We start from the raw sequence: 15,129 nt of genomic DNA, 5'->3' as shown, positions 1-15,129 counted from the left end.
TGGGCATAGAGCAAAACAGAAGACAAGTTCAAGATAACATTAAAACACACAATCAACCAAACAGTCTACACAGAATCTCTTTTTTTGTTTCATTTTCCTTTTCAATCCCATTCTTTCCTCTGTATAATCAAACCCAATTTCTGCCTTCGCTTCCCACTACAAAATTAACCATTTTGTTTTTATCTCTCTTGTGTTCTTGTTTTTCTTTTCTCTATGTGTCCAGTAATGGCTCCTAGCTTAAGCAAAGCTAGTTCCGGGGCTACAGGGCTCGTTGAGACCTATAACCAGTCTGGCATCTCTCTTGAGGGATCAAACTTCACTGCCAATGGCCATGTCTTTCTCTCCGACGTCCCTGAGAATATCAAAGTCACTCCCTCTCCCTATACCCAACCAGCTGACAAATCTTTATCAACCGTCGGATCCTTCATTGGGTTCAACGCCATGGAAGCCAAGGACCGTCACGTTGTTCCCATTGGGAAACTCAAGAACATACGGTTCATGAGCATTTTCAGGTTCAAGGTCTGGTGGACTACCCATTGGGTCGGCTCCAGTGGCAGAGACCTTGAAAATGAAACCCAGATGGTTGTTCTTGATAAGTCGTCCGATTCTGGCCACCGTCCCTATGTTCTCCTTCTTCCTCTTCTTGACGGTCCATTTCGAGCCTCTCTCCAGCCCGGAGAGGACGACAATATTGATATTTGCGTCGAAAGTGGCTCCTCCAAAGTCTCCGCCACCGGATTCCGGAGCATTCTTTATCTGCATGTCGGCGACGATCCGTTCAACCTGGTGAAGGAGGCGATGAAGGTGGTTAGGCATCATTTGGGTACTTTCAGGCTGTTGGAGGAGAAGAATCCTCCAGGAATAGTGGACAAGTTTGGGTGGTGCACCTGGGATGCCTTCTATCTTACAGTGCACCCTCAAGGTATTTGGGAAGGTGTCAAGGGTCTCGTCGACGGTGGGTGCCCACCTGGTCTGGTCTTGATCGATGATGGGTGGCAATCTATCAGCCATGATGAGGACCCAATCAACAAAGAAGGCATGAACCACACAATCGCCGGCGAGCAAATGCCATGCAGGCTATTGAAATTTCAAGAGAATTACAAATTCAGGGAATACGTGAGTCCCAAAAGCTTGGCCGCGGGTGCCACTGACAAGGGCATGGGTGCCTTTATCAAGGACCTTAAGGAGGAATTTAACACTGTAGACTATGTATACGTGTGGCACGCACTGTGTGGTTACTGGGGTGGTCTCAGACCAAATGTCCCCGGACTTCCAGACGCGACAGTGGTAAAGCCAAAATTGTCGCCGGGATTGGAGTTGACGATGGAGGACCTGGCGGTGGACAAGATCGTGAACAATGGAGTTGGGCTGGTGCCGCCGGAGCAGGTAGATGAAATGTACGAGGGTCTTCACTCGCACTTGGAAACCGTCGGAATTGACGGCGTCAAAGTGGACGTTATCCATGTAAGTAACTAAAAAACCAACTGTTTTTTCTTTGAATTTTAGGTAAGGGTTTTATGATTTTCGGATAATGTTGTGCCGCACAGTGACAGTGCTGTGTGTCCCATGTGCGACCCAAATCTCGTTACTTTGACTGGTCTTCCTTGCTGATTAGTGATTTGTTTGGTCGGCAAGTTATTACAATTTCATTGTACCACGTTATACTCTCTCTCTGTCTCTCTCTCTCTCTCTCTCTCACACCTGTCACTGTCTGGTGTCTAGTCTCTTCTAGTGCTAAATCTCTCTCTAAAAAAAATAAAAAATATATATTTAATATTTAATTAATATTGTTATTGTTAATGGGCAGTTGTTGGAAATGCTTTGTGAAAACCATGGAGGGAGAGTAGATCTGGCAAAGGCGTATTACAAGGCATTAACAGCTTCAATAAGGAAGCATTTCAATGGAAATGGGGTGATTGCTAGTATGGAGCACTGCAACGATTTCATGTTTCTGGGAACCGAGGCCATCTCCCTTGGTCGTGTTGGTATGTTCTTACTTTATTTTATATATAATTAGAAAATTTCTGCCTAACTTTTGTTTTTCTTGGCCCTACCACATGGGTTTAGTTGTCCAACACTAGCCCAACTTAAAGTCCTAGAAAAAGCCCATTAGAGACTTAGGCTTGGGCCTAGCTAATGTTCAAATATTTTAATAGGTGATGATTTTTGGTGCACTGATCCATCTGGGGATCCAAATGGTACATTTTGGCTTCAAGGTTGTCACATGGTGCATTGTGCTTATAATAGCTTGTGGATGGGCAATTTTATACACCCAGACTGGGATATGTTTCAGTCTACTCATCCTTGTGCTGAGTTCCATGCTGCTTCTAGGGCAATTTCTGGTGGCCCTATTTACGTTAGTGACTCAGTTGGAAAGCACAACTTTTCATTGCTTAAACGTCTTGTTTTGCCTGACGGTTCGATTCTCCGGTGCCAGTACTATGCTCTTCCGACTAGAGATTGCCTTTTCCAGGACCCTCTCCATGATGGCAAGACCATGCTCAAAATTTGGAACCTCAACAAGGTGAGTTTAGTGTGACAAATTAGAAAATCAAATTGAAGCCCATTTTGGAATACCCAAATTTAGGCTTCGATTGGACATGAAAATTTCTAATAATTTTGATTCATATGGATTATTTCAACAGTTTACAGGAGTTATTGGAATATTCAACTGCCAAGGAGGGGGTTGGTGTAGGGAGACAAGAAGAAACAAATGTGCCTCCCAATTTTCTCACCTGGTGACTACCAAAACCAATGCTAAAGACATCGAATGGAACAGTGGCAAGAACCCAATCTCTATTGAAGGAGTTCAAGTATTTGCCATGTACTTGTCCCAAGCCAAGAAGCTTCTCCTCTCCAAGCCACATGACAAGATTGAAATATCACTAGAGCCATTCAATTTTGAACTTGTCACTGTCTCTCCAGTTATAATCCCAGAAGGAAAATCAGTTCAATTTGCACCCATTGGCCTGGTAAACATGCTCAACACTGGTGGTGCAATCCAGTCAATGGCCTACAATGACACCGATGGATACTTCCGAATCGGGGTAAGGGGTCCCGGAGAAATGAGGGTGTTTGCTTCAGAGAAGCCAAGAAATTGCAGAATTGATGGAAGAGAAGTTGAATTTGAGTATGAGAAGTGCATGGTTGTTATTCAAGTACCATGGTCTACTTCCTCCGGTGTGTCCATGGTTGAATACTTGTTTTAGAGCTAGTTGTTAATTAATAGCTTAACGACATTATTATGATTATTGTTATTATCCTCCTCTAAAACTAGGGAGAAGTGAGCAACTATGTAGTATTAAGACTTTATGGTATAATAAACTTGTAAATATTATATTTCTCCAATTTTATCCCTTTTTTATCCATTAATATCAGAAAAATACTCAATTTTAATTTTGTTTCAATGAGATATCCATTACAAGATTTTAGCTGAATTTCAATTAAATAAAATATTTTCAATATAAATGGTTAAATTATTCACAATGATTAAAATTACCATAAAACTTTATTTTTCTTGCTCAAACCTCTACTTTTAATTGCAATTTCAATTCAATACTATTGAATTTATGGGTGGAAAATATAATAAATATTCTAAATAAATAATTAATTATAATAATGATTCAAATTTTTTTTAAAAAAATTACTATTTAACTTTTTTATTTTACGAGATAATGAATTATACAAGGATAAATTGAAAATACAAAATTTTTAAACTATGTTTGAATCCTGGTTTTGAGTTGTTTTATTGTTTCTAAAAAATAGTGATTTGAGGTTGTAAAACATAGTTTCTTAATAGCTTTTTAAATTACAAAATTAATAATTTGGCATGATTTAAAATTTTTATTTTTCTATTTTATCTTTACATAATATATAAAATTATAATTATATAACTTCAATTTTATATATTTATAAGACATATTTAGTGATTAATTAAAAAATATAAAATATATATTTAATTATTATAATAGTATTTTATAAATTAATATTTTATTTAAATAAATATTTTTAAACTATTTATATATTAAAAATAATAAAAAATATTTTATTAATCTTTATATTTATTTTAATGTATCATATTATCTAATTAAACAAAAAAAATTATTAAATTATTCTATATCACATCATTTTTTTTAATATATTAATAATAAAAATTATACTTTATAATATATTATTATATGATACCATACAATGCTTCACTCAACGCAAATAGGGCGTAAACCGATGGATTGAAAAAGTTATAGTAATAGGATGGTTACCGGAGCAAACCGTAGGCTACGGTGTTGCCGTTGTCGTCTTCTTCAACCAAGCAAACCGCCGCCACCAATACCAAAGATTTTATTGATCTCAGTATCTCACGAATCCTCCTCAGGATCACGATTACCACTATGACCACCACCAGAGTCATTATAATACTAATACTAGTTTTATCATTGCAGGTTTCGATGATAATGGGATTAGGAAGAAGGAGATCATCCCCGATTATGATTTTCAACTGATTCTCCCTATTGCTTCTAGTCTTGATTCTTCCATTGCTGGTCCCGGAGATCCAACATATGTCTCTAGGTTTTGGAACTCCGCTGATTCTAAATCCAATTTTGTTCACAATTCTACCGCTTTACCTATCAGAGTAAGGATTTCTAGGGTCTTCATGGGTTTTCTGTTTTGATCAACTTATTATTATTTTCATTTGGTAGAGTTTTAAATAATGGGTTTATTTTGTTGAGGGACTTCAATTTTAGTTCATAACTAGGTTATAATGATACTAAGTTAGTATTTTTGCATTTTTGGGATGGGTTTTATGTTGAATTGCGGTTGTAATTAAGGCATCCTCAAGTAGAGAATAGGGAGCAAACTTAGTTGAAGATAAATCAACGTTTTTTTGTTTTGAATTGATGAATTGGTAAGATGCTAGTATCCGTCTTGTTGGCTATTGACTTTCTAGTTTGTTATTTTCGAGAGATTATTAGATACCCTTGTTGCACACAATCTTATGGGACTCACTTTTCATGTTATAAGAAGAGCTCATTTTTCTGTGAGAAAGAAAATACTACTTTCATTGGTAGTATTCTATAATCTTCCTTTATTTTGCTATATCACATAGTATAGTTTTCCACCAATGAAATTTGGGTTGATTTGATTCGAAATAAAACAAGCCAGGCTACTTTCTTATGACCAATCCAAAATATATAGTGTGAATTTGGCATTGGAGGGCCTGTGAGTTTGTGCACTCGGATCTCCTTGTAGCGCCAAATGGGGCCATAGAAGAAGTGGACACCAAAAAATGAATGTGAATGCAGTTGCTTGCAACTTTTTTTAACTATATTTCTTCTCATTCTCATATATAGCTCACAGCCAGCTATAAGTCTAAACCCCAAATGCTTGTTTTTAAGTATTTTCCATTACTTTGCTTAAGTTTACATATACTAAGTTTTTCTCCATTCTTCCAATCTTGGCTCAAACTTTGTTTTCCTTGGAAGCTTTCTATGTGTTTTCTTGGAATAATCCAACCTTTTTTTAGATAAGATTGGACTAGCCTTTTCATATGTTATCAAATAGTTCTGTGTGACTTCTTCTTCTTCTGGGCTTTTTCCCAAAAGGAGGTAACTAAAAAAAAAATTACCAAAAGGGGGTGACTTTAAAAGTATTTACTAAAAAAAGGTGTTTTGGCAAACATGGGGGAGAGAGAGAGCTGGTGACTAGTATGGATAGCTGTAGGAGGAGGAGGGGGAGGGGGAAGGGGGGGGGGGGGGTGGAGCGTGAGATGAAATATCATCTACTAGAATTATATAAAATACACCAGGTAATACCCATGAAAGATGATGGAGTCACAATGGTCTCACTTAAGTATCACCTCTTTAGACAGCATTTCCTAGACATGTACTTTAGACAATCCTAACAGAATTAAACCATTGGTAAGTACCGTCTTCCCATAACATTACCACGGTACTAAGGATTTATGCCACGAAGGCATAGATATACAGGAGTCGCCACCTGGGTAATAACAGAGATATATTCAGTGTTTCTTTCGAGGGTCATGGATGGCATCTTACTCCTTGCAGAGTTTACACAACCGTCATTACCATAATCCAATGTCTAGGTTCAGGATAGTGGGTACGTAAAGAGAAGGTGTTAAGGTGAAGGTGTTAGGCACCCCTTACACCTGGTCTAATCTCGTTAATTCGAGTGTCAGTTCTCTACTAATGTTTCTAGAAGTCTTGTTTATTATTCTTTTATTAAACTTTATCCTAAAAATGTAATTCTAATCCTACACATACAAGTAATTCGCAAAAGAGTTGTTTACAAACAATTTTCATGCACAAGTAATTTCTATATATGGGGTTGCTAATTATTTAAATGATATTTACCAGATGACTAAAATTAATTTATTATTGAGAATTTTATTTACAAACAAATTCAATTTTAAAGAACCCTAAGTTTTTATTTAACATAATTAAATAATTTTTCATCAAGTTACCCTAAGGATAATTAAACTAAATTAATTATGTACATGTGCAATTTATTCTAATATCACATAAGACCCAAACAATCATAACCGAATAAAGATTTCTTACATGTAAATTTATTTTACAATTACCAAGTATTAAAATAAATTTATTTTACACGCGCCAAGGTTAGTTTAATTTACAAACAAGATTAATTTTAATTTACAAAGTATTTATTTAAATTAATTACATGCAAAAGTCAGTTAAATTAAAAACAAAATTAATTTTAATTTTAATTTATCAAATAAAAATCTTATTATTACTATAATTTTATGCTAATGGTTATTCTAGAGGATTACTTACTTGTTAGTAATTGCAGTTACCATTGAAGCAAGCTACCCTTAAAAAAGGATCTTCTTTTCTAGTATGTCAATGATATTCCTGGCTTACTCCCGTTTAGCTCCATATAAGCTCCACGCAAATGTAGTCTTTGGTGCTTACCTTAGGACTACTTACCAATTTTGTTTGTAATAAAAACAAAGAAACTAAAGAAAATAAAAAAATACTAACAACAATTCATATTGGATTCTAACTCTAGTCTCCTAAGGGATTAAAATTCCTAATTAGTTACAAATACCTAAGGGTCTAGGTCTTCTAACATGATCAAAACACTTCATAACACTTCTTGAATTAAGAGAACTCAGAAAAATAAATCAAATATCAATTAGAACTCAAGAACACACAAGAACATATATAAATATACAATTCTCAGATTCTAGTAGATTGACAGTAGTAAGAAATTTGATTTTTGAAAAATAATTAGACATGCCTAAAAATCATGAAAAAATTACAGAAGACAGCCAAAATATCATACAACATCATAAAATTCATAGCTTAAACAAAAGCCTAGCCAAATACTCTACAAAAATCGTAAATTTTCCTAATGACAGTATCACACTACGTTTTTGTAAAATTCATAACTCACCAACCATAACAGATATGAATGCAAAACTAATTGAAAAATATTCACAAGATTCTAAACTTTATTTTAGACACTAGATTTACGCAAAAATATTAAGAAATAAGGGAGTTATGGGTTCCACAAGTCGGATATCCTGTAAATTAGATTTTACAGGAACCCTTATTTCAAACAGCCATAACTTACAAAATATTAAAACTTTTTTAGTGATTCTTGAGCCTAAAATTAATAGAATTTCATGTAGAATATGAATATAATTTTTTTCAAATTTTTTACAGATTCAGAAAATAATAAAAAATAATAAAAATATGAGAGACATAAAACTGAATATGTGCAGAGTTGTATATCTCCTCAAATTAAATATGATTACATGATCTATATGAATATACAAAATAAATTAAAAACAAGGAACATAGAATTAAACATTTTATGACATAGATCTTGAAAAGAAAATAAAAGAACTAACCTTCAAGAAATATTGCAAGAAAGGAAGAAGAACTAAAAGAAATTTTGACTATTTCTCTCTTTAATTTTTTTTCTTTTTTTTTTCTCCTCCTCCTCCCTTCTTCCCTTCTCCAGTAGGGTATTTATAGGATTTTGGGAGAGATGTGTGATAGGGTTTGGAGTCTTAGGGTGATAAAGTTCAAATAACTTAAATAACTAGGATTGCAGAATTTGGGTGAGATTGAGATATGGATGAGGTGTTTCAACCAATAAGAAGAGATGGGAAGGAGAAGGTACCAATAGAGAGTGAGGAAGAGGTGTGATAGGGTTTGAAATCTTAGTGTGATAAGATTCAGATAACTTAAACAATTGGGATTGAGGAATTTGAGTGAAACTGGGATATGGGTGAGGTGTTCTAATCAATAGGAAGAGAAGAAAAGGGGGTAGCACCAGTAGGGAGTGACAAAGGGAGTGGGGCTAAAGGGGGAGAGAGAGTTTGTAAGGGAGAGGGATAGAGAAAAAGATATTTTCTTATTTTAATTTTCAAAAAAAAAAATAAATGGGTCCTATTTAAAATTCCTAACTAGGCTTTTTTAGGCTCATGGGGCCCAATTAAGCTTAATTAGGTACATTTAAAAATTACTCATATTAAATTTAAATAAAACAAAATTTTATTTAAATTTAATTAAATTCATTTCCTTAAAAACATATTATTATTTTTTTTAAATTATGCCACGGAATTAATAATTCAGCTCAATGCTTCTAATTGCATCTTATGGTCATATAGTTTTTCATCATTGCGTTTCCTACAGTCTCAATTTACATACTCATTATAAAATAATGGTCTACAGTTTGTCTCCTACTTTGGCGAAAGTTGAAATCAATGCGAAAGTATTACTCAAATTTCATCAAAGTGAAACTCAATCCTCTAATAATTATGAAACATTGGTTATAAGGATCAAGTACATCTTGCTCGGTTGACATACTCTATGTTATGAAACTAGCTACGGTCTCATAACCGTGATAACTATGTTATGTGAAAATCGAGTGCATCTTGCTCTGTCGATACACTCTGCGTCATGAGACTAGCTACGGTCTCATGACAATGGAAACTGTGTGATTTGAAATATTGTGGATTCGTATTTAGGACCGCGGTCCCAAACTACCTACAATCTTCCTCATATCCTGAAGAAGAATCAAACCTACTCGTAGTTCAACACTTGAAACTATGGTGATGTATGTTCTTCTATACCTTACACACCTACAGGTGACATGTTGACACGTGTTCTTCTACGCTTTACACAACTATGCCATGTGCCCTAAACAACGTCTAAGGACTTGCCAAAAAATATCTGTCATGAAATGTTGTGGGCTTGTATTTAGGACCGCAGTCTTAAACTACCTATGTATCCCCCTCGCTATCCTGAGGAAGAATCAGACCCTCTTATAGTTCGACACTTGAAACTATGGTGATGCATGTTCTTCTATGCCTTACACACCTACAGGTGACATGTTGATGCGTGTTCTTCTACACTTTACACAACTATACCATATGCCCTAAACAACGTTTAAGGACTTACCAAAAAACATCCGTCATGAAATGTTGGGTTCGTATTTAGGACTGCGGTCCTAAACTACCTACGTATCATCCTCGCTATCCTGAGGAAGAATCAGACTCCCTCGTAGTTTGACACTTGAAACTGTGGTGATGCATGTTCTTCTATGCTTTACACACCTACAGTTGACATGTTAATGCGTGTTCTTCTATGCCTTACACAACTATGTCATATGCCCTAAACAATTTCTAAAGACTTACTAAAAAATATCTATTTCATGATTTGAAAAATTTGGGATGGCTGGGTCTCAAAACTCTCTCTATGATTTTTGTGCTTCCTGATGCTGCTTCCTATCATGGGCATGCAAATTTTGCTGGAGATTCTATTAAAAACATAGTCCTCTAAAGGACCTCTTTTGCAAAAACTTTCTTTTAGCCTGAAAATTTTCGAGGAAAATCGTTTACTAAAAAGACTTCCTTAAGGTCATAATACAATTTCTTTTTAATTTTTCTTTTTATTCTCTCCCTCATGCTTCATTATTCTACAGCTATTTTAAAACTTTGTTCTATCTTGACTCCTTTCTCTTCCATGAACTCAATTCTTTGTGCCCTAACTTTTGCTTGAAATGCTCTTTCGAGTTTTCATTTTAGCAGGCTTGCTCTAACTTTTGCCTAAGCGGCCCTTTTGGGTTTTCCACTTAGCGATCTCTCTTTTTTCTTTTCTCTTTTTTTTTTTTTTTGTGAAATTATACAATTGTCAGGGCATTCACATCAAGCACCTATCTTGTCATGCTCATAAGACATAGATTAAATCAAAACATTGCAGTTCAATTACTTAATTTTTTGATGTATCCCTCAAGACACAAACATTCACAATCATAATTAAATAAAACCTATTCCTGGTTAATGCAATAAAAGCTTCTTTATTTATTCAGATACACCATTACTCCCTCTTACATTTAGTTTTACCAAATTTTCAATCTTTCAAAGTTAGAAATAAGCTTTATAACCTACTGAATGACCTTTTCAAGTTTTCCATCTAGATCTTCTCTCATCTCTCCTTTTGCCTAGACCGCCTTTTGTAGGTTTTCAATCTAGCATTCTTTTATTTTTCTTTTTTTTTTTTCCTTTGACCCTTACTTTTATCTAGACCTCCTTTTATAGGTTTTCAGCCTAGCGGGCTTATCTGACACAAAGTACCATTTGAGCCTGTCTGAATTGACTGGTTCTTGAAATTCATTCCCATCCAGGTCTGATATTCTTAACGTGGCAATATCTTTTTGACTATGTATGGACCATTCTAGCTTGGGTTAAACTTTCCTCTTAAATCAAAAGGGACTGGCTGAGCTTGTTTCAAAACCATGTCTTCCTCTTTTATCTTTCTTAGCTTTACCTTCTTATTAAAGGCCTTAGCTATCTTCCTCTGATAAGCTTGCATATGATACAAGGCTCACATTCTCTTTTTATTAATCAAAGCTAATTCTTCATATCTCTTCTAAACCCAATCATTTTTTAGGATCTTAGCTTCTAGCATCACTCTTAACACTACAAGAAAATATCAGAATAGAAACCGAATTTAGAAACGGATTTATATCGGTTTATAATTTGAAACGGATTTTGAAACGGAAATCTGGTAGAACAACTTAAATACATTAAAAACCAAATAGCAACTGATTAGAAACCGAAATTAGAAACGGAAACTCGTCGGTTTCTAAATTATGAAGAACATTTTGATGGCAAATTTAGCAACTGTTTATAAACCGATTACAAACCGATTTTTGAAACCGAATAATTTTCCGTTTCTAATATTTGTCATATTAGAAACCGAATATATCGGTTCCTAATTTCTTGCACTTTAATTTAGAAACCGATTTCATTCGGTTTCAAAATAAAAGTATTATCTATTTATATTTAGAAACCGATTCGTATCGGTTTCAACATTCATATAATTTCCATTTTATTTACTAAAAATTAAAATCTGTATAGAAACCGATTCCTATCGGTTTCAATTTTCCTTTGTTATATTTAGAAACCGATTTATTTCGGTTTCAAAATAAATCTAATCATTAATTTTATTTATTAAATTTTAAGGATAAATTAGGAACCGATTCATATCGGTTTCTAATTACCTAAAAATTTAGAAACCGATTTATATCGGTTTCAAAAGTAATGTAATTTTTATTTTATTTACTAAATTTTAAAATAAAATAGAAACCGATTCCTTCGGTTTCTAATTACTCAAACAGTTACTTAATTATTTCCCAAAACTATTTACCCTCTCTCTCTCTCATTTCTATTGGACTTTCGCAAAGCTCCCTCTCCCCTCATTGCAGCCGAGGCTCTGCTAACTATTTCAGTTCTTTAAGCCTACTCAAACTTTTCAAAACCTCCTCGTGCTCTCCTTTTCGCCATTTTTGTTTTAATTCGATTCCCCCCTTCAACTCTCTCTATTTTACCTATTCGAATTCAGGTGAGTTTGGCTTCTCCTTTTCTTTCGCATTTTGTTTGCCTCTCGGATTCTAATGATTGCTGTTGTTGTTTACGACTTTGAGTTTTGCAGACGATTCGCATTTAGATTAAGAAAGATGAGGAAAGGAACTCAATATGTTATTTACAAGTTTGATAGTTGTAATATTCTGTTTCCTAGTCCGGGTCTCTTATATTCTCTCTCAAATTTGTTAGTTGTTATCCATAAGTTTCTGAATGATGGTTAATTGAACATCTTACTAAGTTTGAATTTCAGTTATTAATCTTGGGGTATTTCCTTCACATTTTTTGCTTGATCTTAGCTGGTTTATTTAGAAATTTCGCAATGATGATATTGACATTGTTTCTTTGGTGATTCTGTTTCTTTGTGATGACATAAAAATTGTATGGTTAATGGCTTTTTGCAATTGCACCCTAGGGCGTCTAGTATTCTATATCTGTAGTGAGCGGGCAATGTAACAATTTCAAATACTGATTTACATTCTTATGTTATCTGGTTTGTATTTGTCATGTTGAAACTTGGTCACATGTAGCCATTCTTAATTATACACGTGTATACAAGCTTTCTAATGTAGGCGCTTGCGCTATCCATTAGTTAGGTTTTTCAAATTTTTTTCCTCCAAAAGAAAAGATTTGTTGTGTACACCCATTCTATTAAAGTCTAAAGGTGATTATATGATTTATATCTATTCATTTATATATAATTAATTTTTATTTCCTTCATCAAACAAATTTTTTCTTTGAAAATAGGGAAGATTTTTTTTTTAAAATTTTTTTAAAGGCAATTTGCAATCATGTAATGCAGCACTAAGGTGGGATATAAGAAAAATAATGAGAGGGTACTGGTTGATCACAATTTAAAGGGCTATTTAAGGGAGAGAGAGAGAGAAGAAAGGGGGGGGGGGGGGGGGGGTGGTTTAATTCTTGATCTTGTTAGTGTATCAGAGCTTGAAACTTAGGTATGCAGAATTTTTCAATAATTTTAATATTACATTTACGTAACTAAGTTAGTTAAAAATATAAAATGCTTTATAAATTATTTTCTGCAAGTAGTCTGTTACTCTTGAATTTCTCACATAGTTATTAAAGGTACAAGGTGCAAACAGGTTTTGGAGCCTTGGCGCAAGGCTCAGGCACGCCTAAGTGACGTGAGTGGCAAAGGAAATAAAATTAGATAAGTAATGACATGAGTGGGAAAAAAAAATTAGATAAGTAATCTTCTATAAGTAAACTCATGTTAATAACATAAATCATTTAGGATCTAGCACCAATGTTGTTAAAATCCAAATAAAAATAAAACTAAAAGATGTTAAAACTCTTAAATCACATTCCAATATTTCTAATAAATAGCAATAATTCCAAAAAAAAAAAGGGAAATACTCATCATCAAAAGCAACTTTAGTCTTCTTCATTATGACAGAAGAAATATGTTGTATGCTGCAAATCTAACCTCTTTTCTGTCCTTAATTGCAGTTTGTCAAAAGACATTTGATATTTAGTCCCAAGGGCCAAAGCATTATGGAATTTCAGAATACTAGTATATATGTGTGTGGGTGGCTGAATGGTTGATCAACTTCATAGTTCTATCAAATGACTCATTTGACATGTCCTATTCATTTTCCATTTAACTCTTTTCCCATCTCTACAAAAGGATTTTGTTTACAGAACGATGTCAAGCGAAGATGGTTCCCAAGATCACCAATACCAACAACCACGATACTACCAACAAACTTCTGGTTAGTATTATTACTGATTATATGTATAAGATGGATTGAGTCCGAGAGATTGGGCAATGAAAATTTTATTAACTAGTGTAAACCCAAACTGATATAACATTTTTGATAAGTGAGGTCCTTAAAATCCATTTATTTGTTGCTCATATAATGTCTTCTCTTGGAAATAATTTCCTAATGCTAATTTCCACAAAATGCTAAGTTGAAATGAGTTTCTTTGGTCGTTATTGCTCTGAAATCTACATAATGGGTCGGTGGTTATTAGGGTTTTACCACTTGATTTGAATTAATAGCGTGAAACACAAGAAGGCTTTGTTTCCTTTTGTGTGGATGCCAAATTGGCTATGATGTCCAGGCCTGTATTTTGTTTGTATCTTTGATGTCAAATTGCTTTAATTATCATTGATTTTATTTGTAATTTGGAATTATATTTAAGAGTGATGGGTAGGCAAAGCACCATGTAATGTGTTGTATTGATGCTATGGTCCTGCATAAACTTGTGCTTTTTTATGCTATACTTGTGAGTTGTTCTGTATGAAGTAAGAGGAGGTGGATTGAGATGTTAATTTGGATCTTGTAGGTGCAGGAAATAGCTTTGAGGGGAGTTATGGCCAGGTTGTGGAAGTAGGATGGTATATTCTTGGTGAAAATCAACAACATGTTGGACCTTATGCGTCTTAAATGCATGGTGAGTTTTATATATTTTGGTGAATCTTTGTTGTCTGTTATTGAGATATGAAGTTTTGAAATGTAGAATGATTGTCTTGAATCTTGTTTTTCAAAAAAATGTTTGAATTTTTTTTCATTGAATCTTGAATAAAGAAGATAGTGTAAAAAACAACCTACTCTCTCCTTTGTTTTGTCTTTGGGTTCCCTCCTTTCTTAAATTCAGTTCTACTTCTACCAGTAATCAGTAGCATGGTTTCAGGACAATTGTTCCATCTGTAACTTGTTCATTTGGTCTAATGAGCTGTTGAAACATCTACTTTGCTTTTTACTGTACCTGCACAGATCATTTCTTAAATGGATACATCTCAGAAAGCACACTTGTATGGTCTGAAGGAAGAACAGTATGGCAACCATTGTCGTCAATTCCTGAATTGATATCAAGAGTTTCTCAACAGGGAGCTGATTCTACCACAGCAGGTGAAGATTTTTTTTTTTTTTCGGTGAAGATTTTTTTTTTCTTTTTATTGTTTTGAACTTTGTTTATTATGTATATATGTGAGCCACCATGTACATCTTTTAGGTTGTTTATTTACTTTTCATAACCATATGTAGTTTTTCCATTCCATCTCCTGAATGGGGATTCTTATCCTGAGATGTTTTGTCGGCTCGATGCACTGCCAAAAATGATAATGAGTTGGAGAACTGGCATGAAGTAAGAAAGGAGGCAAAAGGAAGCACTATCGGTTTGAAAAAAGGATCTCCTTCTGGCAATAAAGAGCAAGCTAATTGTTCATCTGCAGGTGTGAAAGGCTTTTA

The 15,129-nt window shown here is 34.2% G+C and overlaps 1 protein-coding gene and 1 long non-coding RNA gene across 2 annotated transcripts; both read left to right on the top strand.

Moving 5' to 3' along the window:
- On the top strand, positions 1-3,348 carry LOC110641913 (probable galactinol--sucrose galactosyltransferase 5). Its single transcript, XM_021793814.2, has 4 exons — positions 1-1,464; positions 1,808-1,985; positions 2,157-2,524; positions 2,646-3,348. The coding sequence occupies exons 1-4, from the start codon at positions 214-216 to the stop codon at positions 3,207-3,209; spliced, it is 2,361 nt and encodes a 786-aa protein (XP_021649506.2). The 5' UTR covers positions 1-213; the 3' UTR covers positions 3,210-3,348.
- Positions 3,349-11,680: 8,332 nt separating this feature from the next.
- Positions 11,681-14,323, top strand: LOC110633680 (uncharacterized). Its single transcript, XR_009146202.1, has 3 exons — positions 11,681-11,894; positions 13,385-13,647; positions 14,225-14,323. It is a non-coding gene; the product is annotated as an uncharacterized LOC110633680 (long non-coding RNA).
- Positions 14,324-15,129: the final 806 nt, after the last annotated feature.

The sequence above is a fragment of the Hevea brasiliensis genome, chromosome 18 (genome assembly GCF_030052815.1).
Source record: "Hevea brasiliensis isolate MT/VB/25A 57/8 chromosome 18, ASM3005281v1, whole genome shotgun sequence".
In the NCBI taxonomy this organism is placed as follows: domain Eukaryota; kingdom Viridiplantae; phylum Streptophyta; class Magnoliopsida; order Malpighiales; family Euphorbiaceae; genus Hevea; species Hevea brasiliensis.
This window is presented reverse-complemented; position numbering and strand designations above follow the sequence as displayed.